Source organism: Poromitra crassiceps (assembly GCF_964638095.1).
Source record: "Poromitra crassiceps genome assembly, chromosome: 2".
In the NCBI taxonomy this organism is placed as follows: Eukaryota; Metazoa; Chordata; class Actinopteri; order Beryciformes; family Melamphaidae; genus Poromitra; species Poromitra crassiceps.
The window spans coordinates 27765106-27792261 of NC_139624.1; the positions used below are offsets into that span (position 1 = coordinate 27765106).

At 46.0% G+C, this 27156-nt stretch overlaps 1 protein-coding gene across 2 annotated transcripts in view; it reads right to left on the reverse strand.

The window, feature by feature from the left end:
• The window catches only part of LOC310772275 (copine-8), a gene marked incomplete at both ends in the record, with an annotated part of 185612 nt that extends 159696 nt beyond the window's left edge, over positions 1-25916 (reverse strand). For both annotated transcript variants that reach the window (XM_083632037.1, XM_083632036.1), the window contains one exon: positions 25819-25916. In XM_083632037.1, the coding sequence (XP_083488163.1) occupies positions 25819-25916 (98 nt within the window). The remainder of the gene's footprint in view (positions 1-25818) is intronic.
• Between the last annotated feature and the right edge of the window lie 1240 nt (positions 25917-27156).

Sequence of the window (27156 nt, forward strand, 5' to 3'; positions counted from 1 at the left end):
AGATGCATGGGAGAGAGTTATTGTGTGGAAGTGTGTGTTCTCAACATGCGTGCGGTGGTGGGACTTCCGATTTGACGGATGAAGGAGAGCTCTCTTTAAATCCTTCTAAACATTGTACTAACCCCTGCTTTAATCACCAAAGTAGACCTCTACAAACCCGCGTGAAAGGTTATTAAACATGGCGGAACAGAAACAGAAACAAAGGCCAAAACCAAGCTCCAGACGAACAAGCACCCAAAGACTGCTCAGATAATGGTACTGTAATAGCAAAATAAATGAAATGCCTTGTTGATCCATCAATAATGAGTTGCTCGTTTAAAGTGTATATTAGGAGGATTTTATTCTGAAAGTTCTATCTGTGCACAGAGTCTCTCCGACAGTCAAAACGCTTAAGTCAAGAGAGCCCCAAGCTCTCATCTTCACACTCTCATATAGTGATAGTAGGGTGCCCTCTCCACCCTGATCTCTGCTGTGAAATTCCATTAGCTCATAGAAGTTCCAGTACATTTCCACTTCCCAGTACATTTCCACAGCTACCTTGATCTTTCATAAGAGACAATACAACCTTGGTCTGGTCACAAGACAAAATACATGTTATCTCCCTTCAGGAATGCTCTGCATGATGGAGAGCAGAGTCCACAAAATACATCTTAGGAGAGCCATAGATCATCATGGAACAGAGTCGATAATGATCAACAACCAATTAATAAGCAATCAATCAATAATTTTACTCTCACAGTACGCACGCTAGCCAAAATGAAGACCAACAATGTGATGCTAGCTTTAGCAGCGCGCCGCTAACCATGGCAGCCATGGAGAAATTGCTCAAGCCAATGGAGGACCGCATTGTAGAAAAACGTTCTGCCCAACTCACCGCTGACCGAGCAACTATCAAGCGGCACGACCAGACGATTCAACACATGGAAATGTCCCTCAACAACATGGAAAGCAGACTGGCAGCCCTTGAATCCACTTGCAAGGCCCTTTCCAACGAAAACCAATAATGAAGGTATCAATCTGGCTAATCTCCACTCACTTCTCAAAGCAACTGTTTATAACACTGTGTGCAATGCAGTGACTAAAGAAGCCCTTTTCAACATCCGTTCTTTGAACAACAAGGCTTTAACCATCAATGAGCATATTTATGACAATAACATTGATTTTGCTTTATCTGACAGAAACTTGGCAAAAGCCTAATGAATATTTCTCTCTGAATGAAGCCACTCCTTCTGGCTATGTTTATATAGACCTCTGGTAGAGGTGGTGGGCTTGCCCTCATTCATAGGCAGGACATGACTCTCAAACGCATCCCCATTGATAACCCATTTTCCTTTGAGTGCCTGGCGGTGAAACCTGTATCTCTCCAGCCAGTTTTAATCATATTGATTTATCGTCCCGCTAAATCCAACCCTGTGTTTTTAACTGAAGATGTTATAACGGCTGTGACCACCCTTTATCCTACCTCTGTTTTGCTTGGAGACTTTAATATTCATGTTGACTCTACCTCTGACATCCTTGCTAATGAATTTTGCTTATTATTGAATGACCTTGGCTTTACCCAGGTCATACATTTTCCCACTCACAACCATGTACTGGACCTGGTCTGTTTAAACGGCCTCTCATTCACAAACCTGACCAGCAGTGACCTTCACATCTCGGATCACAAGATCATCTCCATAGACTTTAACTTAACTTTAAAGTGTAACTTACCCCCCAAAACACTTTTTTTCAGCTTTTAACCAATATATATGACTTTGGGGGTGGTGTGTGAATAATTCTGGTCAGAATTTCCACATTTGAGACCAAACTTTTACCATTGTACCATTTGTATCATTTTCAGCAGCATAAGTTCCCTCTATGGGTTCAAACCTGCTTTTTTTGTGCCCTCAAATGAATGGGAGATTTGGTACATCGTGACGTCACGGTGGTATTTGCGCGTGCCCCACTCATGTGAAAAATGTTTTTTTTCCCCCATGTGATTACTGTAGTTCACGCGGCGCGAGCCCTTTAAGAGCAATGCATCCATGGGTAATTGCCTACTGTGGCTAATATTAGCCGCTAGTTAGTTGTGTTACATGGCAGTAAAACGCCACTGAATGACCAAATTGATAGAACTTTTAACCATTTCGAGTAACACTGTTTCCATACGGATCACCAGCGTTAGTTTGTTGTTTATAGAGTTGCGCGATCTTGACCTCAGTCAGATCGTCCAATCGCCACCCTTTGATATCGCCAATGCACGATGTCATCGCAAGCGCGCAACCCCCCTGTGGGCAGACATTGTGTGTGTGTGTCAGTGGACGCTGATGGCAACTTGCAGAGAGATGTGTGGGGCAGCAGTGAGTGTGTGGGGTTCGGACTATTTGTCAGTAGATGCTGCTGCTGTATATTTTGACATGTTTCTGGTGTCCGCGGTGATGTGTATGTGTGTGTGTGTGTGTGTGTGTGTGTGTGTGTGTGAGCCAGCTGAACCTCGTTAGTAAGGTCTGATTGCAGCCCTCTTTGCAGCCGCTTGCGCTTTGCTCTGCGTCTCAGTCCGTCTCTTTTTTCACTCTCGTTCTCCGCTGGCTTGCCTGCTCACCATCGGCTGGGAGTAACGTTGATAAGATACAGTAAGATACTAATAATGTTAAACTGAACACGAGATGCAGTGATATTGTCGCACCAATTAACTCATTGAGTGCCAAGGACGAGTATGTTCGTCAATTCGTTTAGTAACGTAGAGTGCCAAGGACGAGTATGTTCGTCAATTGCGTTTTTTGACGGTGGGACGTGGATCAAAGCCAGATCCATCTCCTGTGAAAGTATGGTGGATGTTGAATGTGTAAAAGCTATTTTAGGGACCCATTAGGTGGCGACAGTGCTCTCCAGATTAGAGAAAGGCGAGGAAAAAAGAGAGAAGAAGTCATGTGGAAACGGAAATCGCATCGATATGCATGAAGCATAACGTTAGCTGTGCCTGTGAACAGCAGTCAATCTGCTGCCACAATTGAGCCCCTCCGTCTCCGCTGCGATAGCCCCTCCATATGCAGGCTCGATGCACAGAGACAGGCAAACAAGCTAGAATATCTGATGCCCACCATAAATCAAGACCAGCAAGAAGGTGTAGGGTCTGCGCACGCAGGGGCCAGCGCTGCTGGTTGCAGCTAAAAAATATTATTTGGCCAAACAAAATTCCTTTGTTTTCACTGTTTTATTGAAGGAAATTATTTTTGAGGTGTCATTACATCAGAAAATATTAGCTTCAGAGTCAATGATGTGCTTGAAATGCTTCCTTTCACAAAAGGCTGAATATCTGAGATTCTAAATTGAAACGTGTGTTTTTGCTGAAATCAACCTATCTTCTCCGGCTGATAACTAAAGAACGGAAAATGATATCAATAAACTTTTTTTTGCAGATGATAGAAGAGAGTCTCATCGTTCTTTGTGCGTGTTCGGTGTTTACATTGAGAAATCGCCTTGAGAAATCACTGAAAACGCTCTGAAACTCTGGCACTGGGAGCGTCCGTTCTCCAAAAGTGGCTGGCACTCAATGAGTTAAGCACATAGACACACGTAGCCTACAGACTTTTAAAAGTGAGCCTCCCCCCACACAGCGACTTTCATCCCATTTATAGCAAACATGTAAAATTAGGGATGTCATGAGAACCGATACTTCGGTACCAAGTCGATACCAACATTCTGAAAACGTGACGGTACTCGCTTTCCTCCAATACCTAAAGTACCGACGGGTACCGAGGAGGCAAATCTGGTTGCTTCATTTGTGTTGTTTTTGGGCTGTAAATCAGCAGTTATCTGGCAACTTTTTTTTTTTTTAAGACTCGCAGCCGTGAACACGTGACTACCCACACACTACACACAGGAGAACAACATGCAACATGGCAGCGGCACCCGCATCTGCTTCTTCTTCAACAACTGCAGCGACAGCTGCCCCTCCATTAGTTGACAAGAAAAACACCAAAAGTCGGGTATGGAAGTACTTTGGATTTGAGGCTGATGAGCATGGATTAATAATTGAACCCGATAAACCTGTATGTAAACGCTGCCGGCGCAGTTTCCAGACGAAAGGGGGGAACACATCCAACTTAGCGAAGCCTCTAAAAGACCGACATCCAGACCTCTACAAAGATTTCAAGGTGAGTGCGTTTCATTTCAACGTAACGTAACTTGACAACGTATTGTTAACACGTGTTGTCATTGCCCATCTACTAATAACATTACCTAAGGTAGCGTTAAACAACCCTGAAATAATAAGTTATCAAACGTTTTGTTTGAGAAGGAAGGCTGGCATTGCTGTTTAGTTGTGTGTGTGTGTGTGTGTGTGTGTGTGTGTGTGTGTGTGTGTGTGTGTGTGTGTGTGTGTGTGTGTGTGTGTGTTTTTATAGTCATTAAGCTGTACCTACTAAATTAAATATATATTTTCTTTTCACAGTATGAGCCAGAGGAGGACTTGGACCAGGAGGACAGGGCAAAGCCAGGGCAAAGCCAGCAACAGCCACAGCAGCAGCAACAGCCAACGATAATGGAGGCTTTTATGAAGTTCAAAAAATATGACCATGACTCACATGAAGCAAGGAAATTGGATAGGGCAGTTGCTGAATTCATATGCATGGACAAAGTTAAGCGCACACAGTATTGTTTGTTTTAAATACTGAAAAAACTCTCGTAACGGACAAGCCCGTCTTTTATTGTCACACGAACAACACAATACATGCATGCGGCCACAACACACTCATGCTGACGGTGGCCGGTGAAAAGTGTCCTCTGCATTTAACCCATCCAGGCATGTCCTTTCCTCCGAGGGGCAGGCCAGGAGCAGTGGTCGCTTTCTGGTACAGCGCCCGGGGACCAACTTCGGATGTTGTCGTCACTGGTCGGATGACGATGACGATCTGATCTTCTGCATGTTTTTAGTGGGGGGGTTATATACGGAGGAACCCCCTGGGGGGTACGGGGAGAACATGCAAACTCCACACAGAGAGAAAGGCCCTTACGACGAGATAACCCACCTGGGCAGTAGGCACTGAAGATATGGGGGGCAACACAACCACAGCGCTCACAGTGTCCCAGGCGAGAATCGAACGCAGGACCTTCTAACTGTGAGGCGACAGCGCTACCGACTGCGCCACCGTACCCCTTGAAGGCTACACATCACTTCAAATGGTTCTAATAAAGGAGTGTATGTTGAACTACATGGGATTTATCGCTTTGTTTGTATTTTTACTGTGGTATCGAAAAGAACATAATTTTCACATTACCTGGACGACCAGTTACTGAAAATGCTGTTTTCTCTGATTTGAGGTATAGTGCGGATTTTCGGCCAGCAAGTGTTGAAGTAGGAAGTTCATCTTGGGCTCAAATTGAAGCTTATGAACTTGGGCAGTTTTCTAAATACAAATGAGGAAGTGATATTCAGCATAAAGTGCTGTAAAATAATCATTGTTGAGGAAAATTTGTAAAACGGACAGTATTTTTTGTATATTTGTGGGTTTTGTGGGTGACATTTTGAAATAGAATTGCAGCAAGCCCCAGACTCTTATTTTGCTACTTCCCCCTATGTTCTAGCATACTTCCTGCTAAAGTTCATGCATGCATGACTATTTATGCCATTGCAGTACCTTATTATTTTCATTGACATAATTTTTGTCGCAAAAAGGGATTTTTGTGGCCCCTGAGACCAAACGGCCCTGAGTTGAACGTGGCCCCTATGCTTTTGAGATGGCACAAGGTATAGGATACCAGGAAATCATAGTGGAAAAAAGGTAGCAGAAATAATCCTGAGGGGTATGGCTGGCTCCCGGCCTACTGTATATGGATCAAACGCGGACTTAGCCCTCGTTCACACAGGACGGCGAACGTAAGCAGAACTGAAGCTTGAAGCAGCACAAGCTGAACGTACACAAGACGCCTTCTCTTTTCCTCTCAGCGCCTACTCTCGCGCCTTGAACCCGCCCACAACTCCCATTATGAATTCATGCCTCACGGCTTCACGGCTTCAGCGTCACGCTTGGAAATTCGGCGTCAATCCTGAGTGATCGCTTCGGCGTGGCGTGAGCGTGGCTTCGGCACGGCGTCAGTGTGGCACGCGCACGGGTGGTGTAAACGGCTTTGCCTGTTAACAAGGACGCCTAAATTAAACTTGTGGGTACAGCGTAGGTACAGCTTCGGTTGAGCGTTGCTTCGGCGTCCTGTGTGAACGGGGGCTTAACACAGCGCAACTGCCTGGGTAGGCGCTAGGCAGACGGAGTGGAGGTAACTTCTCCCTGTTCTTTACTCACCGGCTGATTTGTGCCTACAGGGGCTTGTTGACAGAGTCTGGTGCGTGTGTGGACGTGAGTAAAAAAAACGGAATGACGAAAGCACACCGTCATCCAAATGACGGACGATATTGCCGTAAAGAGTGTGATTTGCAACACGATATAAACGATAGAGCATCATATGAAACGAAATACATTTTCTATCGTGAAAATGATATATTCCGTCATATCGCCCAGCCCTATAACCAATAAGCCTATGATTATCCACATGTAAATGTGTTACATGTGAAAGCACACATGAAGACATCAAAATGCAGGTGGCAAAACATGAAGTCGTGTGAGTAGGGTACTACAACTTTCAACTCATATTTCGGCATGACTATATTTAGCCCAAGCAGGAGGACTACTTGCGGTTCGAAGCTGATAAAAATGACACTTTTTTTGTGTGTGAACCCATTAGCATCACAGCAGTCCAGTGCCCCAGCCTTCAGGCCTGCATAACAAATATGACCTCCTTTTCAGATTTGGCCTCGATTTCATCATTTAACACTAGACTTAAATCGCTTAGAAACAGTTTGCATGATTTCTGCTCGTGGAAGGTGCAGCATGGTGCATAGGTGGTTTTGTATTAAGTGGGTGGGTCGTGGGTGGCAGATGGTGGAGATAATGATTAAAACTGTCTCTAATTGCACAACAACATTTGGGAGCAAGTGTCGTTCTCAGTTGCCTAACTCAGGGAAATGACACTTTTCGAAGCAATCTGAATTTCTCTTTTTCATTTTTCAAGACATCCATGCGTTTGAACTCATCAGGTCATCCGAAAAAAGAAAAGAAGAAACGCTGTCTATTTAGCCAGGAGAAACGAAAAGGGCGAGGACTGGACAGTTGTTACTGTCAACAATTGCAATTTTTGCTGACAGTGCCGCTGGGACCCATTGTGAGAAACAGAGGGAGAGAGAGAGGGGGGGGGGGGGGAGGGAGAGAAAGAGAGGGACAGGCAGTTTAAAAGACAACAATAGTTTAGATATATTCGAAAGTCAGTTCAATTCTTCTCTGTGGGGGCCATACAGCACAGCATGGAGTGCTGCCTCCTTCCTATCAATAATTCAGCTGTAATCCTCTCAGTCAGACTTCACACTGGGAGAGGAGGAGCGAGTCGCAGAGGAGACGACTAGAGAGAGAATAAAACATTGTGACAAATAGCTGAATCTTTGATGCTCTACACATCCATTGATCCATGAGCGTGACGTGAGGTCCCGTCACACTGAAATGTGTTCAGATCATTTCGCTCCAACACAATGTTGAGTGATAGTAGGCGGCTAGAATTATCAAAATTAAGAAGACTAACCTTTTAGGTTAAAAAAAAGATCAGTAGTTTTATTATTTATTTATGTTTATTTTAACTCACTATACAGTAGCTGATGTAGCCAGGTTAATTTTAAAAACTATTTAAGGTGAGAACATATTCTTCCACTGCGCAGTGATTTTATGCTGTAACGGTCTCCCGTCATTGGCCACCACCTTCACTTCCATGGGAAATGGGTAAGCAGTCCCAAGTAGTTCAGAACAGTATGATATTCTAACATCACGTTTTTGTGTAAATTTCATACACAAAACTGCCAGACTTGGCCACAAATAATTGATCATTTTCTCACTTTTGAGCAATGCTACTGCCTCCTCCTCCACTAACTCACTATTCAAAAGACAAAGGTTTGGTGTCTGTATTCTCGTACCCGTAATGGATAAGTTGACCAATGGGTCAGAAACTTGGTGTATTTCTTTAAAGGGGGACTAACCCCCTAGATATGTATTAGAACAGTGATTTGAAAATACCTATGGAAAAAACCAAGAAATGACATAAGCTCTTGTCTATACTAGACTCTTTGGCTGTGTTCAAGTCAAGATTTTTTTTTGGAAATCGACGCCATTACAGTTTGCCTACCGCCTCAAAAATAATTCTTTTGAGAGGGGCAATATCTTTATAAATATCAACAACTAGCCAACGCTGGTGGCATGTATGGAAAGAGTGTTGCTCAAAATTGTTGATAGTTATATCAATTTGGTAATTCAGTGGCGAACTAGAAATTTAATTATTTTTCTGCATGTATCTCTATGGCAGGTGTCAAACTTTTTTTTTGTGCGATTGAGGGAATCCCGCATCTTTTTGCGAAGGTGCGACTGGACAGGACGCTTTTCACAGACGGACACAGTAGCTGAGTAGCCTGCTATAGTCGGATCTCTCCTCCTCCTCCTCCGCCCATTCACAGTCTGTCTGCTGTGCGCGCCCCCGCGGGTGCATGAGAGTGCAGACTCTCCCGTTTGACTGGCCGAGAGAAAGTGCTTCCAAGTCGGACTGATAATATAAACAACATAATTAGAGCTTATCCAGGTAAGATATTTATAATGTAATGACACATTCAGCGATAAACTGTCTACAATGAAGACATATGTCAAATATGACAACGTGGTGTTCAGTATTTTAAGAGCACAGGAGCTACTTGCTTGATCAAACGGTCAAACCCAATCCTGCGCGCGCCCCCGGAGCTTGGAGCTAGTGCATGAGGTTTTACAGTACGACTCTCTCCCGCCCGCTCCCGCCTGCCTGGGCTGGAGACAGCTGCTTCCAACTCGGACTGATAATATATACATCATCATTCGAGCTTATCCAGGTAAGATATTAATAAAGTAGTGACACATTCAGCGGGAAACTAACTATAATTAAGACATGTGCCAACTTTGACGACGTTTGGTTCAGTATTTTAAGAGCAAACTTCAATAGGAATAGGCTTGGAGTTCTGAGGAGCCGAAAGGGTACAGGGGAGGTAGGGGAGTAATTATCTTGAAATCCCATAGTCTTTGGGGGCACTGTGACGTCAGTGTGCCCCTAATCTCCCATTCATTTGAGAGAAAAAAAAAAGCAGTGTTCGACCTTTAGAGGGCGCTTATGCCAGGTATGCTGCTGAAAAATGATACAAATGGTCAAATGGCAACAGTTTGGTGTCAAATGTGGAAATTTTGACCAGAATTCTTCACACATCGCCCCCAAAGTCATATATCGTCGGTGTCGGGCCAGGACCTCGAATGTCACTTTTTTCACTTTCTTACTTTTTGTCATGAATCAATGCCATTGGTCACCCTTCACGTCTCTGTGTGGTTTTTAACAAATGCAACCAATGGAAAAGCATTAAAACGAGCTTGTGAGTAAATCTCGTAACGCCATTCGCCCTCAATCTGTCAGTCAAACCTCGAAATCCCCCCCCTACCTCCGTGTGTACCCCCCCACGCAGGACACTAAACCCGGAAAAGACACACGGCAGACGCGCTGTGTATTTCTCATATCGTTTTGACTCATCCTGGCTTCCTCTGACGTTAATATATCAATCAAATGTTTTCCAGTTATTGCTAGGCTGCAAACTTGTTTTAACATGCAAATCGGAGTGCTTTCTGACGAGAATAAAGTAACGTTAACGTTACGTTATGTCAGACTATTTCTCACCCCATGCGAAAGCCCCAAATCGGCCATGAGAGGCGAGGGGCAATCCTGCTGCTCCTGCGCGCGCGCCCGCGGCCTGGAGCTTGGGGGCTCGTGCATGAGGATGCGGCTGCCTCCCGCTTGACTGGCCATGAGAAAGCGCTTCCAAGTCGGACTGATAATATAAACAACATCATTTGAGCTTATCCAGGTCAGATATTTATAAAGTAATGACACATTCAGCGGGAAACTAACTATAATTAAGACATGTGCCAACTTTGACGACATTTGGTTCAGTAGTTTAAGAGCAAACAGGTTTTTTTTACTTCCTGAAAAGTTTCTGTTTTGGAGATTCGAGGTCCTGGAACGACAGCAGCGATATATTGGTTAAAAGCTGAAAAAAAGTGTTTTGGGGGTTAGTTACACTTTAAAGACACACATTTACGTAAATAGACACAGACACACACATGCAAACACAAACAGAGGTGTGTGTGTGTGTGTGTGTGTGTCTCATAGTTCTTTATTTTTACTATTTTTCACCTTTTAGTATAATAGTATAGACCAGTGTTTTTCAAACTTTGTCATGGGTGGGTTTTTTTTTTTTTTTGGCTCACCATTGTAAATCTCCATCTCACTGTCTGGCTGAATATGATCATACAATTTATATCCACTTTGACAAGCAGCAGAGGTATCTGCTAAAGCTCTGACAGGGCCTTGCTGCAGCTGCCCCGGGGCGTAAAAACATGACGGTATCTTCCCAACAGCCCAAACTGATGCGGGACGATATCGGTAGGCAGGCGTAAAGCGTGTTTTTTTGCGTTTAAGGCCAGTTTAGCGCCTAAAGCCACTTTAAGGCCAGTGGCCAAATAGAGCCCATAATCTTTTTCTCTCTCTCTCTCTCTCTCTCTCTCATCTATTTTAATATTTTCTCTCTTTATTAAATTAGTTTTATCCTGTATTTGTAAAGTGTATTTGGGCATGGCCAAAAGCAACAGTGAAGAGCTATATTATATACATTACATTAGTAAACATACAATAATGAGTATTAAAGTCCCTGGAAACCAAAATCCACAAAAACCTTCTAACTATTAAATTTAGGGTCTTATGTGAGTAATTGTGTGCCTCAGAAAGTAGTTGACATTACTTTCAACCCTAACCCCAAAAATCGACACTTTTCTACAAGGTCTGGATTTCCATTTCCTCATTGAAGAGAGTGGTGCGCGCGGTGCGCGCGGTGCTAAAATGCATGATCTTATCTTAAAAAAATAAGAAGACGCTAAAAGCTAGCCTTTAAGCTTACCTTGCATTCACTGTAAAGTATTGGGTGATGGTCACGGAGATGGCTCGTAAGATTATAAGTGTTGCCCCCCATTCGCTGCGATTTTCTTGTTGCATGTTCTGCAGACAGGGTTACCATATTCCACCAGTGTCCCTCGGCAAACATGACCACACATCAGATCTAACGTTAGAGCACTAGATATACTGTCATGCCCTCAACCTCTGCCTCCTAGTCTCTCTCGCCCCCTCCTTTCTGTTGTGATTACAGGATGGGATCCAGGTGTGTGGAGCTGATCTCCAGCTATCGCAGCTGCCAAGCATCACCAATCAGCAGGCTTCATATACCCAGCCCAGACGTCAAGACACTGTCAGATTATCTTCTCACCTGCATGGAGAGGAACGTCTGCTGCCCTAAATCTGACTACCTGCGCCAATCCTCCCCTGTCTGTCTGCCTGCTCGCCATCTGCCTGGACTTCAGCCTACCTGCTCTCTGCTCGCCTGGACTTCAGCCTACCTGCTCTCTGCCCGCCTGGACTTCAGCCTGCTTGCTCTCTGCCAGCCCGGACTTCTGTATGCCTGCTCGTTCACCTACCTGGACTCTAGCCTACCATCCTGCAACCTGGGTATCTCGTCCATCCGGACTCAACCAATAACATTTAAATAAACAAACTGTGTTACAACTTGATATTCTGTCTCTGTCTGTCTCTGCCCTTGAGTCCAACAAACAAAACCCTAACAGGATAATCTGACCAAAATGGACTCGGCAGAGGCAGAAGCAATGAGACAAGCGCTTGCTCAGCAGGGCCAATGGCTAGGAGGCCAGGAGGAGCGTCTGCGGACCATGACTACAGAAATGCAGAGGCTTGGTGTGACCATCACGGGCCTCACCGAGCGTCTGACACCAGCTCCAGTTGCCGCTCTGCCTCAGCCCGACCAGCCAGCGCTGCCTGCTACCACAGCTCCGGAGCCTCACATCCCACCTCCAGCAAAATACTCAGGTGATCCACACAGCTGTCGTCAATTTCTCACACAGTGTCAATTGTCGTTCAACGCTCAGCCCATCCGCTTCTTTACGGAAGCTGCCAAAATTGCATACCTGGTTAACCTACTGGAGGGACCCCCGCTTAACTTTTTCAATGCTCTCTTTGAACAGGGCTCTCCGCTCACCCAGTCATTTGCGGGATTTGCTGTCGAGCTCAAACGAGTGTACGACCATCCAATACGAGGGCAACAGGCGGGGCAGCGTCTGTTGACTCTTCGCCAAGGAAGACTCCCAGTCCGTGAGTTTATAAGCCAGTTCCACAGTTTGGCTGTTGAGTCGGGGTGGGATAATGTGGCCCTCATTGCAGCATTTCAGAGTGGCCTGAATAGAGAGATTGGAAGGGAAATAGCACTACGGGGGGAACTAAATTCCTTAGACGCCGCCATTAGTCTGGCCATTAAGATTGCGGATCAAATCGCCCTGTGGCGTACTGACACCCCCGTCTCTCTGTTCTCATCACGTCCCGATACTCCAAACTTTCCCGAACCAGAACCCATGCAACTCGACCGGGTCCGTCTGTCCCCGGAGGAAAGGGCTCGTCGTCGGGCTGCCACACAGGCCTGTTTCTACTGTGGAAACCCCAGCCACCGTATTTCGGATTGCCCCGTCCGTCCAGCAAAAGGGCCGGCTCGGCAATAGTTAGAGAGATATTGTCGAGTCGAGCAACCACTTCCTCTCTCCCTGTCCGTCCACAGCTCGATGCTGCCATCGTGTGGTGCCAGCAAACCATTACACTCTCTGCACTCATAGACTCTGGAGCCGATGAGAATTTCATTCATAATGGTACGTGCCAGCAGTGGGGCATCGAGACTGAGCCCCTCGATGTCCCACTAAATACTACAGCCCTTAACGGGGTACTGCTGGCCCAAGTGGACAGAAAAAACATTCCCCTGTCCCTTCACATGTTTGGGAATCATCAAGAAAAAATTCAGTTTCACGTCATTCATTCTCCCAATGTTCCTCTAGTGTTGGGATTCCCCTGGTTGAAACTCCATAACCCCCAGATCAACTGGACCACCGGCACGGTGGGGTCATGGAGCTCCTTCTGCCATGCCAACTGCCTCCGTTCCGCCCAGACACCTTCCTCTGAGCCTCTACCAGTACCAGAACCTCCAGATCTGTCATCGGTCCCAAAAGAATATCATGACCTCGCTCCTGCATTCAGTAAACAACAGGCATTAACACTCCCTCCGCACAGACCATATGATTGTGAGGTAAAGCTTTTGCCCGGAGCTCCTCTACCCTCTAGCAGGCTCTACAACCTCTCTCTGCCGGAACAGCAAGCCATGGGGAAATACATCCAGGACTCCTTGGCAGCGGGGATCATCCGACCTTCATCCTCTCCGGTGGGTGCAGGTGCCTTCTTCGTGGGCAAGAAGGATGGGTCTTTGAGACCATGTATAGACTATAAAAAACTAAATGACATCACAGTTAAAAACAAGTACTGCCTGCCTCTGATTGACTCTGCTTTTGTGCCCCTTCATGACGCCACAGTGTTTTCAAAACTGGACCTCCGGAACGCGTACCACCTGGTGCGCATCAAAGATGGAGATGAATGGAAGACTGCTTTCAACACTCACCTGGGCCATTTTGAGTACCTGGTGATGCCTTTCGGCCTCACTAATGCGCCCGCAGTCTTCCAGGCACTCGTCAACGATGTACTCAGGGACATGATTGGTCATTTTGCATTTGTTTACCTTGATGACATTCTGATTTACTCCCAGTCTCTCCAGGAACACCAGAAACATGTGCGGGCAGTGCTGCAGCGTCTCCTAGAAAACAGACTGTTTGCTAAGGCAGAAAAGTGTGAATTTCATGCTTCCACGGTGCACTTCCTGGGTTTCGTCATCTCCCCGGGGAAAATGGAGATGGAGCCGGCTAAAGTGACAGCAGTTCTGGATTGGCCTGTGCCTACTAGCCGCAAACAGTTACAAATGTTTCTAGGATTTGCCAACTTCTATCGAAGATTTGTCCGTAATTACAGCACCATAGCAGCCCCCCTGACTGCACTCACTTCCACCTCCATCTCGTTTCGATGGACACCGGAGGCAGAGACCGCCTTTGGGGAGCTCAAGCGCAGGTTTGTCTCCGCTCCAGTGCTCATCCAGGCAGACCGGACCCGGCAGTTCATTGTGGAGGTGGACGCTTCTAATGTGGGGGTAGGTGCAATCCTCTCTCAGCGCACACTGGCTGATGACAAGTTGCATCCATGTGCCTTTCTGTCCTATAAACTTTCCCCCGCAGAAAGAAACTACGACGTCGGCAATAGAGAGCTTCTGGCTGTGAAGGTGGCGCTGGAGGAGTGGCGACACTGGCTAGAGGGGGCCGAGCATCCATTCGTCGTGTGGACAGACCACAAAAACCTCACCTACATCAAGGAGGCGAAGCGGCTTAACTCACGCCAAGCAGGGTGGGCTCTGTTTTTTTGGCAGGTTTAATTTCACACTCACCTACCGCCCCGGTTCGAGGAACGTGAAGCCTGATGCGCTGTCACGCCAGTTTGCGGTGGAGGAGGCAAACATGGACCCAGAGCCCATTCTTCCATCTTCATGTGTCATCGCTGCCGTTACCTGGGAGATCGAATCTAAGGTCCGCCAAGCCCAGAGGGCCCAGCCCGACCCAGGTAATGGTCCTCCTAACCTTCTGTTTGTACCTGATTCTGTCCGCTCCCAGGTTCTGCAATGGGCTCACTCATCCCGCCTTACCTGTCACCCGGGGGTTCGTCGGACAATGGCCTTCCTCCGGCAGAGTTTCTGGTGGCCCACCATGGACCAGGATACACGGTCATATGTTGCAGCTTGCTCTGTCTGCGCTCGCAGCAAGACCTCCACAAAGCCCAGCTCTGGCCTGCTCCGTCCACTGCCTGTACCCAGCCGGCCATGGTCACACATAGCAGTGGACTTCGTCACTGGCCTTCCCCCATCTGGAGGTAACACCACAGTTCTTACTGTCATAGACCGTTTTTCTAAGGCAGTACACTTCATTGCCCTGCCCAAGCTGCCTTCCGCTAGGGAGACAGCCGATCTATTAGTGCAACATGTGTTTCGGGTACATGGGCTGCCTGCAGACATTGTCTCCGACAGGGGGCCTCAATTCACCTCACAGGTCTGGAGGGCATTCTGCACGGCCATGGGAGCCACCGTCAGCTTATCTTCGGGGTACCATCCTCAGACCAACGGACAGACTGAGCGAGCGAACCAGGAGATGGAAGCAGCTCTTCGCTGTATCACCGCGGCGAACCCCTCCTCTTGGAGCTCACAGCTGCCCTGGGTGGAGTACGCCCACAATACCCTTCCCAACGCCTCCTCGGGTATGTCTCCGTTTGTATGTTCTTTGGGCTATCAACCTCCTCTGTTGTCAGGCCAGGAGGAGGAGATTGCAGTGCCTTCAGTTCAGGCCCAGATGCGCCGCTGCCGCGCTACCTGGAAAAGAGCCCGCGCCGCCTTACTCCGAGCTGCCTCCAGGTCACGGGTCCAGGCCGACCGTCGCCGTGTGCCAGCTCCAGCCTACGCTCCAGGGCAGAAGGTATGGCTTCTTTCGAGAGATCTGCCTCTCAAGGTGGATTCTCGAAAGCTTGCACCTCGCTACGTTGGGCCGTATGAAATTGAAACCATCATTAACCCATGTGCTGTTCGGCTTAAGCTCCCTTCCTCCCTTAAAAGGATCCATCCCACATTTCATGTGTCTCTGTTAAAGCCGGTGCAGTCCAGTGCTCTTGTCCCTCCCACAGCCGCCCCTCCTCCTCCTCGGATGGTGGAGGGTGGTCCAGTCTACACCGTGAGGCGTATCCTGGATGTCCGTCGCCGGGGCCGCGGATTCCAGTATTTGGTCGACTGGGAGGGATATGGTCCGGAGGAGCGCTGCTGGGTCCCTCGGCGGAACATACTGGACCCCACGCTCATCCGGGACTTCCGTCGCCAGCACCCTGACGGAGCCAGGCGTGCGCCAGGTGGCGCCCGTAGAGGGGGGGGTACTGTCATGCCCTCAACCTCTGCCTCCTAGTCTCTCTCGCCCCCTCCTTTCTGTTGTGATTACAGGATGGGAGCCAGGTGTGTGGAGCTGATCTCCAGCTATCGCAGCTGCCAAGCATCACCAATCAGCAGGCTTCATATACCCAGCCCAGACGTCAAGACACTGTCAGATTATCTTCTCACCTGCATGGAGAGGAACGTCTGCTGCCCTAAATCTGACTACCTGCGCCAATCCTCCCCTGTCTGTCTGCCTGCTCGCCATCTGCCTGGACTTCAGCCTACCTGCTCTCTGCTCGCCTGGACTTCAGCCTACCTGCTCTCTGCCCGCCTGGACTTCAGCCTGCTTGCTCTCTGCCAGCCCGGACTTCTGTATGCCTGCTCGTTCACCTACCTGGACTCTAGCCTACCATCCTGCAACCTGGGTATCTCGTCCATCCGGACTCAACCAATAACATTTAAATAAACAAACTGTGTTACAACTTGATATCCTGTCTCTGTCTGTCTCTGCCCTTGAGTCCAACAAACAAAACCCTAACATATACTGTACTCCTGAGTTGATGCGGACATGGAGACCTGCGGACACCGGCACGGACGCGTAGCGTAGTACCGGTAGTTTGTTTATACTCGTTTCTGCAGTCGACGAGCACGTGAAGAAAGGAAACATCCCAGGAACTGGCTCCCGCCATTTTCCCATTGCAAATCCCAAACAATGACAACTGCGCATGTGTGCCAGACTGAGGGAGACTTGCTTGCTGCAAGCTGCTGGTGGTGATAATGATAATGATAATTAAAATTTGAAACGGTAGTACTAACCGTCAGCAATTTTATCACGGTTTATCATTAAACCAGTAACTGTTTCATCTCTAATCAATTCCCAACTGCCAAGAATCGATTCTTCTTTTTTTCCCGTTCCCTCCTCCCCCTTTTTTGCTTACGTTCTGTTGTTGACAGTAAGGGGACGCCCACGGACACAACATAGCCCGTCTGTAAACAATGTTTAAAAGTCGTGCAGGCGAAGGGAGCATCGGATGCATTAAGGAAGGGAGCCGACACGTCCAGCTTGGCCAAACCGATAAACATCCCGACTTGTTCAAAGAGCAACAGGTTAGCGAATGTGATCGACAACATAATTACATTCCCTCAAATAAGTCAAGTCAAACGAGTGTTATTTCTTTGTGACAAGGAAGTTTTTCACCATCGACGTTTGACGATGCGCTCAGGACGAGCACAGACCCTGTGCCAAGTAACGATTGAGTCATGAGTCATGACGCTGTTTAATGATTAATATCTGATTACAAAAATATAAAATAAATAACATTAACTTATCACCGTATACCATGTAAAAGCTTTAATAACACTATGACATTGATCTATTTATTGGTTGGTGTGAGGTCTCCAGACCATAGTTCAAGCAGAAGGCCACTCACGCGTAATCCGATCATCCCCTGACGTCAGTCAAGTTCTAGCATAACGTGGTCAGTCAAAAATCCTAGTATGACGTCTGCTATGACGTCAAACATGACGTCAGTTAATCCTCATATATATAGCAAGGGTTCTACGTCACCTCTCTCTCTCTGGCCGATCATAGCAGCAGCAGCCCACGGCAGTCCATCTCCCTTGAAGCCGGCCTCCGAAGCGTTGTTTTGCCCCACCCACCTCCCCAGTCCACCACCAACGAGTCTTGACTCCTGATCCCCCACGGGGGGGGGATCTCCTAGCCCATGCAGGCGCCCTCCTCTGCCTCAAGAGCAGCGCCACTGGCCAATGGAGTCAAGCGCCAAAGCATTTGCCATGCACGCCGATTGCTAAATAAAGTTTGTCTAATCCTACCAACTGGCCTCTCCTGATTGAAATTAAAATGTATAAACGACAGCCAGAAGTTACCTGTATTACCAGCATGTCCCCACTAGCAGAACAATATAAAGACAATGAATATTCCACATCTGAACAACCACAAACAAGTAAACATGACATCCCACAGGAATGATGCAGGCACCTCCTTGGCCAATCAATAACAAGATGCAGTCCCTCTTAAGTTAAATCATTCAAAACTGAACTTACAGTGTTGCAGTTACCGAAAGTTTGACCTTTAATTACAGTGCCCCCATCTGGCCAACAACGCTCTCATTAGGCCAATTAATGTATTTTGAAAGGACAGCTGGATTTGTGCAGCAGGTTTTGTGTAAATTGGAATTACAGTATGGCAGATACAATTTTGACATTTAATTACAGCACCTTTATGCCAATCAGTGTCATTAAGAATGCTAGATGGGTGCCATACATTTCAATTCATCTGACTTCCAGTGTAGGAGTTTCAGAATTTAACCAAACGTCCTTTGATTACAGCGTCCCCATCAGGCCAATCAGTGTACATTTTGAAACACCACCAACCAACACAGATGTGACTAAATTCATCATCATTCCTCCAAGTTATGTCAAAACCAGACCAGTGGATCAGGTTTGAACTACACGATCTGGCCTGTGCTCAGTGTGCTGAAGGCCAAACAGAATGAATGGCAGGATGTTTAGTCCATTATGTCATGATCAGGAAAAACACTGCCAAACCAAACACTGCCAAAACAAACACTGCGTCACTGGAGAACTTGCTTTTCTGGATTCCTGCAAAGTTGACTTTTTAGAGGTGTTTATCCAACAACAATACATGTAGTCTATCTGCAAATACAGTACACATTCAGATCTAAGCCTATTGAAAATATGTTCAAAAAAAGGAGCTGAAAGGGTAGCACATCTCAGTTTTCAAACAAAATACTCACATTTCACTTGATTTATTGGCTCACATCACAAAAAACAAAACACTTACGCGTTTCGGCAAAGAGCCTTCTTCAGAGCCTTTCAATAGTACAAATTCAGTTTGTTAATATAACAAGGGCAGAGATTACACACAGCTGGAAGTTGGACCCAATTATTTAGGAGCCAATCACCTTCACCCATGGATCTAGGTATAGGGAGGACAAATCACAGAACATGGTTTCTGCTCATTATACTCTGGATGAAGACAGAAAATACAAATAAAATGGGGAGGGGGCACACAAACTAAACTGTTTTAACCCAAAAAGCATTTTAAGCTGTAGTCATCCTTGAGTCCGTTTGGTGTCATAGTATTGAGTGTGTCTATCCAGAACATTTCTCTCTGGGCCAGTTTTTTGAGGAGATCGCCTCCTCTTGTAGGCATCATGACCTTTTCAATCCCATAGAACTTTAGTGAAGAGGGTGAACCATGGTTTGCTTCAGCATAATGTTTTGCAATAGCATAATCCATATTGCCTGTACGGATCGCAGTTTTGTGCTCAGATATTCGTTGTTTGAGGGGCCGTTTGGTTTGTCCTACGTATGCCAGACCAGGAAGCCATACAACGGGCCAATGCCACCTCTCGTTCTGATCTCCTGTCAAATACACAGAAAGAGAAGAATCCAAGTCGGGCTTGTTTCTCCACTGAATATAACCACTGTGCTTCACAAATAAAAGAGATCGTCATGAAACCACTGGCATGTGCTTCAAGCAGAAAGATCTTTGAAGGACTTCTGTCAAGCTCCTCCCCTTTTTTCATTCAGGAGAGCACCTACAATAAAAAACCTTGTCATGTACAAAAGAAGACCACATGGCTGACAACAAGCGTTATAGGCATGTATAGGTGTGGTACCTGTGTCTGCTGCAACAATACAACACATGCCAAATCATTCAACCATCCTCACACTGGGAGGAAAATCCCCATCTGGGAATTTATAAACTGTAAATCAACTCATGTGATCTACATGTTAATCTGTTCCTGTGGTCTGGCATACGTAGGACAAACCAAAACGGCCCCTCAAACAACCAATATCTGAGCACAAAACTGCGATCCGTACAGGCAATATGGATTATGCTATTGCAAAACATTATGCTGAAGCAAACCATGGTTCACCCTCTTCACTAAAGTTCTATGGGATTGAAAAGGTCATGATGCCTACAAGAGGAGGCGATCTCCTGAAAAAACTGTCCCAGAGAGAAATGTTCTGGATAGACACACTCAATACTATGACACCAAACGGACTCAAGGATGACTACAGCTTAAAATGCTTTTTGGGTTAAAACAGTTTAGTTTGTGCCCCCCCCCCCCCTTTTATTTTTATTTTCTGTCTTCATCCAGAGTATAATGATGTTCTGTGATGCTTCTGTGATGCTTCATGCTGTTGTCCTCCCTACTATACCTAGATCCATGGGTGAAGGTGATTGGCTCCTAAATAATTGGGTCCAACTTCCAGCTGTGTGTAATCTCTGCCCTTGTTATATTAACAGACTGAATCTGTACTATTGAAACGCTCTGAAGAAGGCTCTTTGCCGAAACGCATAAGCGTTTTGTTTTTTGTGATGTGAGCCAATAAATCAAGTGAAATGTGAGTATTTTGTCCTCCTTGACTTTGAAAACTGAGATGTGCTACCCCTTTCAGCTTTTTTTGACCATATTTTGGATTTTGGGTTTGGCACTCCACTGAGAAGCCCACTGTTGAAGCGCAACCTTCTTTTTCTAAACCCTATTGAAAATATATTCATTGATATATTGATATATTATTGCAATACTTTCGTCGACCATAATAATTTTTTCTCTACATGCTGCAGCCTGCTGAATGCAACAGACTCCTAACACCAGTAGGGCTGGGTATCGCCACTAACTTCCCGATTCAATACGATTCCGATACACAAGGACGATATTCGATTCATTTTCCCAATTTGATACAATTCGATATTGATATTTCAGTTAAATACCAATTTTGCAATTTTGCTTGGGTATGAAAGAGAATCTCAAAGAATTAAGGTAAATTGTACAAGGAACCCTGTAACCTGGTGCATTATTAAATATATTAATGTTTACAGATGTTTATGAGATATGTAGTTCTAATGTAAGTTCAGTCAGGAAGACTATAATATGCATTTTACACTTCCAAACCGCCAAAGACTAATAACAATACCTTATTCTCATCATTCTTTCTGTAATGCATCATTCACTTTATTGTAATAAATATTATTTTATTCATTCTTTGGTCTCTAGTCTCTCCTGATTGAACTCATTGCGCTAAGAACTAAACCATGCAAATCTAACAGGGTTAAACCTTTAAGCATCCATGGAAAAATGCATTACGGTATATTAAAAGCGGGGCCTGAAATTCGGTGCGGGATTGCGGGAATCGCGCATATTTTCTGGAATTCCCGCATATTTTGAATTTATAATGCGGGAACAATCCCACATCTGTTTGCACAAACTGATGGCTATGCTGCAGTGCCCATGGTGCAGAACGTGACATACGACTGGCCTGTCACAGACAGGATCCAGGCTCCGCAGCGTCAGTGCAGCTGAGCAGTACGTCAGAGGTGGTGGGTGCAGAGAGTTCCCCAAACTTTTGAGTAGCCAGTCAGATTGAAAAAATAGCTGGATCATGTTCGCGGCGTTTGTTCCAGTGGTCCTTTTCCCAATTAATAAACAAACCTCAAATATGTATCCATGAGTGTGACAATTTAAATAATACAAATAAACATTCTTATAAAGGCCCAATGCTCAATTTCATTATAAATAAAACAATATCCATATTGCAAAACACAAACAGGCAATGTATATTTTTAAGAACAAAGAAAATACTAATAACTATGTTTCCCACAGGATTTGGAGAGATTGTGGTGGGTAGACCTTGCTTGGACCCTCTTGGGGGTTCGGGGGGCCATGCCTCCTGTACGAAAAATGTGTACATTTTAAACTAAAATGCATGAATCTGGTTCACTTTGAGAACCAATTTAAGAGGCTAGATCAGGGGTGGGCAATTATTTTTCATGGGGGGCCACATGAGAAACCCAGAATGTTGCCAGGGGCCGAACAAATATTGTCATGCCGTAACCCAGTTACTTTGATGATAGAGAGGACCACAAAAAAATGTCCTCGCCACCAGAGGGCCAGATTTTGCTGAGCGTTGGGAGCTGAATGGCGCTGGCGCGGAAAAATTAAATGTTATTAATCCAGGGAGGCATAACGTTACGAACGGAGTTCCCCCTGCTGGCTGACTATGAGCTCGTCAATACTGCTGTGTGCTGCTGTGTATCTTATCACAGGCTCAGCTGCTACTTCATAACATTATTGAATTCACTTCACATGTAATGTTACTCACACTGTTTTGAAATTAGGAAAGAAGTGTAATTAATTTCCTGTTTACAACACGAGCTGCTGCCTGCTGCTGCGGTGCATTGTTTTGTGCGCACGGCGCGTGCCGGTGAGCTCCCCATGCTAAAAACAGTTATGCAATGCGTGCGCACACGGCTCGTATCCTAGACATCACAATGTTACCATGAGACCATCGGCTGTGTCCGACATTGGCGATCCAAGCCTAATTTAAATAGCACCTTTTTACAGTCTGCAGAGATATGACTTTACTATTTCTATTTCTATTTGTACCCTACTGTAACAGAAATGTTGTAACCTATTTTACCAAGACAGTGCAGGCAGGCAGCTTGAGGGGTGTAGCACTGTAAAACACTGCTTTAGACAGTCTATTCTTTTTTGAAATCATGTTTTTTCCTCTATCCTGAATATCAAACGGTATAAGGAAGTTAGGAAGCTTTGCATAGTGAAAAACATCACTAACAACACAGGTAATATGTTACCTATTCCTTTATATCGAGGTGGCACATCTGATTGGATTCTCTTATCAAAACGTGGTTGACCTATGAATGAAGCCACCAGTCTTTCAAAAAGAATAAGCGTCATTCTTGGCATGTCTGACCCTACTTACATGCAAAAATCACTGAATGACAATCATTATCCATGACAGCCTGCCACATCCAGGACACAGAGAGAGAGAGAGAGAGAGAGAGAGAGAGAGAGAGAGAGAGAGAGAGAGAGAGAGTGTGAGTGAGAGTGGGGGGGTGAAACATACATCAATAAAATCCCCTGCCTTGTATGTCTGTCTCTTGACTTGACTTCAAATAACATGCACACACACACACACACATTGACATTGCTGAGCCTGAAAGGTCTTCACACACACACACACACACACACACACACACACACACACACACACACACACACACACACACACACACACGCACACGCACGCACGCACGCACACACACACACACACACACACACACACACACACACACACAAAGTATGATTTTAATGCAGATAATTTGCATGTGACAGAATTGATGCCCGCTTTGGCTGTTTGAAGAGGAAAGCTGTCAGCTCAGCTGTCAAACAGCCCTCACAATAACTCAGACAAGCTGTGGTGCCTGCAGATTATAGCCTGCTGAGCCTAGGCCAGCATCTTGGAAATGTTCCGTCTGTCATCCATACCAAGTACAGCAATAACCTATTGATGACCACACGCAGAACGTTTATAGAACGTTGTTACAAGCAACCGCATTTTGTTAGTAGGGGTGGCAGGGCAGCCAATTACATCATATTACAGGGACTATAGTGCGGGAGGGAGTAGTGTAAACACAGTGCGTCGCTGTCCGTACTGCCCCCCACACTTCCTGAATGGTATTGCATCAAGGATTTTTTTTATTTTAACGACATAAAAGTGGATTTTATGCAGCAATTTGGAAGCGGCAACATCTGTTATTTGGAAGAAGAGGATGTTATGCATCGGATAGCATCTTCACTTCAAGTTTCTGGCTCAGGTAAGGACTCGTTTTAAGACCTAGACGCGAGAGTGGCACGATTGTCTGATGGGAAATGCTACGTGGGTCCCCGGGCGCTAACGCTCAGTATGAGCGAGAAGTACCCGGCTAGCAGGGCAGGGCTCCAGACTAACTTTTTACACTAGGTGCACCGGTGCACCTTACTTTTTAATTTAGGTGCACCAGCACATAATTTAGGTGCACCCAAATTTTTCACCACGCCTTTTGGCACCACAATAATACATTTTAAGCGTTACCTTCTTTGTCATTTTGTATACATATTGGCAATTTATTAAATGATATGCTCAAAGATTTTCACGTCAATAAATGTTAAAGTCACTATCACCAACTGAGTTAACACAGTGGGGATTGAGCCTATGGCCCATTGATGGAAGCCTTTGCATTTTAAGTATTGCAGCATTTATGAACTGGGTGATAGAGATACGAGGTTCCATAGCAATTTTTTGCATTTAGGAGTCGGGCAAGATATTTTTATGGTGATTTGAACTCAAGAAGAAGGCGACAATATATAACAGCCGTTAAACAGAGAGGAGGGGGGGGGGGGGGGCTGTTACCGTGGAGACAACTGAAACCTGTTGCTGAAGTATAAATTAAAAACGGCATGCGACTTTTATTTCTGTTGAGAGACACTTGTCAAAAGTGTTGAGCGCCCTATACCATAAATTAAGCTTTAGCGTGTCTGTGGTAGCCTTCTCAATCGTAACTTTCCCCCAACCCCCCCGATTTTTTATCCCATTTTTATCCCCCATTAGTGCTAATTTAATTTATTTATCCTGGTTGCCACTCCACCCTCTGCCGATCTGGGGAGAGCCGAAACTGGCTCCATGCTTCCTCCGAGACATGGGCAGTTAGCCAGCCGCTTCTTTTCACCTGACAGAGGAAGCTTCACCGGTAGGACATAGCACGTGGGAGGTTCACGCTATTCCAACCAGTTCCCCTCCCTCTGAACAGGCGCCCTTAACGACCAGAGGAGGAACCACATTAGCAACCAGGATATTGCATGTTTTGGTGAGGGGTTCCTATATGAAGGAAACCCCCGGGAGGCATGGGGAGAACATGCAAACTCCACACAGAAAGGCCCTTTTGACGACCCCACCCGGGCGGTGGGCACTCGAGGACATGCGGACGGGCACGCATTCCTTCAGCATTCACAGCATCCCAGGTGGGAATCGAACCCAGGACCTTCGAGCTGTGAGGCGACAGCGCTTACCACTGCACCACCGTACCCCCCTCTAACCCTTAACCTAACCCTTAACCTAACCCTGACCCTAACCATAACCCTAAACCCCATAACTTCCACGTAAAGTTATTATGCATGATAGATTTCTAATGTTAAGTGGATGAGGTGAAGTTGCGTATGAACTGCACGAGAAACTGTGTTTCTGCGTATGTATTCCACGAGATAACACCCCGCGTGTCATACATATGCTCTCCCATGAGATCGGGTTGATTCTATAGGCACAGTGTGTTTATAATCACTTTATTCTACTTTACGACACATTGATTGCAATTACAATAGCACAATAGTTTGTTGTAGCCTACGCAAAAGTGAGTTTGGCTAGTGGCTACTGGCCTATCGTTATTATGATATACACACACCCAGTATATCAGTACAGTATACAGTATGAGTATCTACAGTAGCCTACATATACGTGTGTGTGTGTGTGTGTGTGTGTGTGTGTGTGTGTGTGTGTGTGTGTGTGTGTGTGTGTGTGTGTGTGTGTGTGTGTGTGTGTGTGTGTGTGTGTGTGTGTGTGTGTGTGTGTGTGTGTGTGCGCGTGTGTGTGTGTGTGTGTGTGCGTGTGTGCGTGTGTGCTAGCAAGGTGGAAATAACATTCACCAAGCCGCGCTGCTGGCTGCTATAACTTAACACACTCTCTCCCTCGTACAGTTGCTATAACGATTACTACAGTATAACGATTAGACGTGTACTAAAATGATACAACGATATGACGAAATTACGCAAAAGTAACATTGTTTACACTACGTTCGCGCTGTAGGTGAAACTAGTGGGGAAGTTGGGAGTAAAAAGTGCAGGTGACTTGCAGCATGTCATATCACACGCCTAGTTAAACACAGCAGAAGCAGGTCAAAGAGACAGCCTTACCTGCAGGACACCGTGATTTCTACTTTGGTGGCAGGGATAGTCGCGTTCAGCGGGTCGAAGTCGCCTATCGACGCCATGTTTAGGAAACTGTTGTTCATCCTGTCAAATCTTTCTTTCTTTCTACCCCTTTTTCTGTGGTCCCGCCCCCTTTTCAGGAGACGATGGAGAGAAGCACGAGCTCCTCCGACTGCGAGGTGGACTGAACTAGCGAGAGAGAGGGAGATTTGAGAGAGAGAGGAGGGGGACAGAGAGACAAGAGGGGGGGAGAGAGAGAGAGAGAGAGAGAGAGAGACAGAGGAGGGGGACAGAGAGACAAAAGGGGGAGAGAGGAGGGGGAGAGAGAGACAAGAAAGGGAGAGAAAGGAGGGAGAGAGAGGGAGAAAGTCAGCGAGCAGAGGCGGGGCTGGTAGTTGTGATGTCACCTCTTTCTCTCCCTTTAAAAAACATAGGCTACACTTTACCTGAAAACTTCCTACCTTCCTTGCGTTAGCGCCCGTTGTGCACCCGAATAGCGCCACACACACAGCGCTAATTGTGGGCGTGTTGCCCCGCTGCGCTCTGCGTCAACTTGCTGCAAACCTTGCTTATTTGTGTTTATGCCCAAAATGATTCACAGGTAAGGTGTGATCATGTCCATCCCCCTTAAAAGCCACAGCGTCTGTGACAGCAGCTTCCTCCTCGCAGAGTGGGCAAGCAGAGGGACAGTGAGAGAGAGAGAGATGGGGAGAGCGAGAGTGGGGGGAGAGAACGAGGAGAGAGAGGGAGAGAATTGGAGGATGAACAAGTTCGGATTGAATAGAATAGCCTATAGATAAACCATTAGAAACAAATAAAAACTGTGATAACGAAGATTGGTGCTGATGGAACAATATTCCATTTGAAACACATCAACGGGCTGCCGTGCAGTTATGCAGTGAGTGGATATCCCCATGGTGTTATATTTCCCAAAGGGTGCGCTTACTGTAATTAGACGTTTCGTTCATATAGGCTATAACATGTAAAAATATTAGTTTCTTTAATTAATAGGGTAGGGATGTGTGAAAATTGTATTCTAGACGATTTCAATAGCCTATTTCAGAACTGTCCACGCGGTTAAGCTATAGACCTAATCAGCAGGATGTTTACATTTACTTCCGGGTACCCCTGAGGTCCACACATTATAATGGCGGTGGACGGCAGAAACTGACGTGTTGAAGACAAAAACAGACAAAGAAGACAAAAATGGTTCGTCCGTGTTGTGTTGTTGTTTAATATCATTCATAACAACACTTTCACTAACGTTAGTGGAGACCAGACTAGCTAATTTACCTGTTGGACCAGACCAGAGTAGACTTGAAG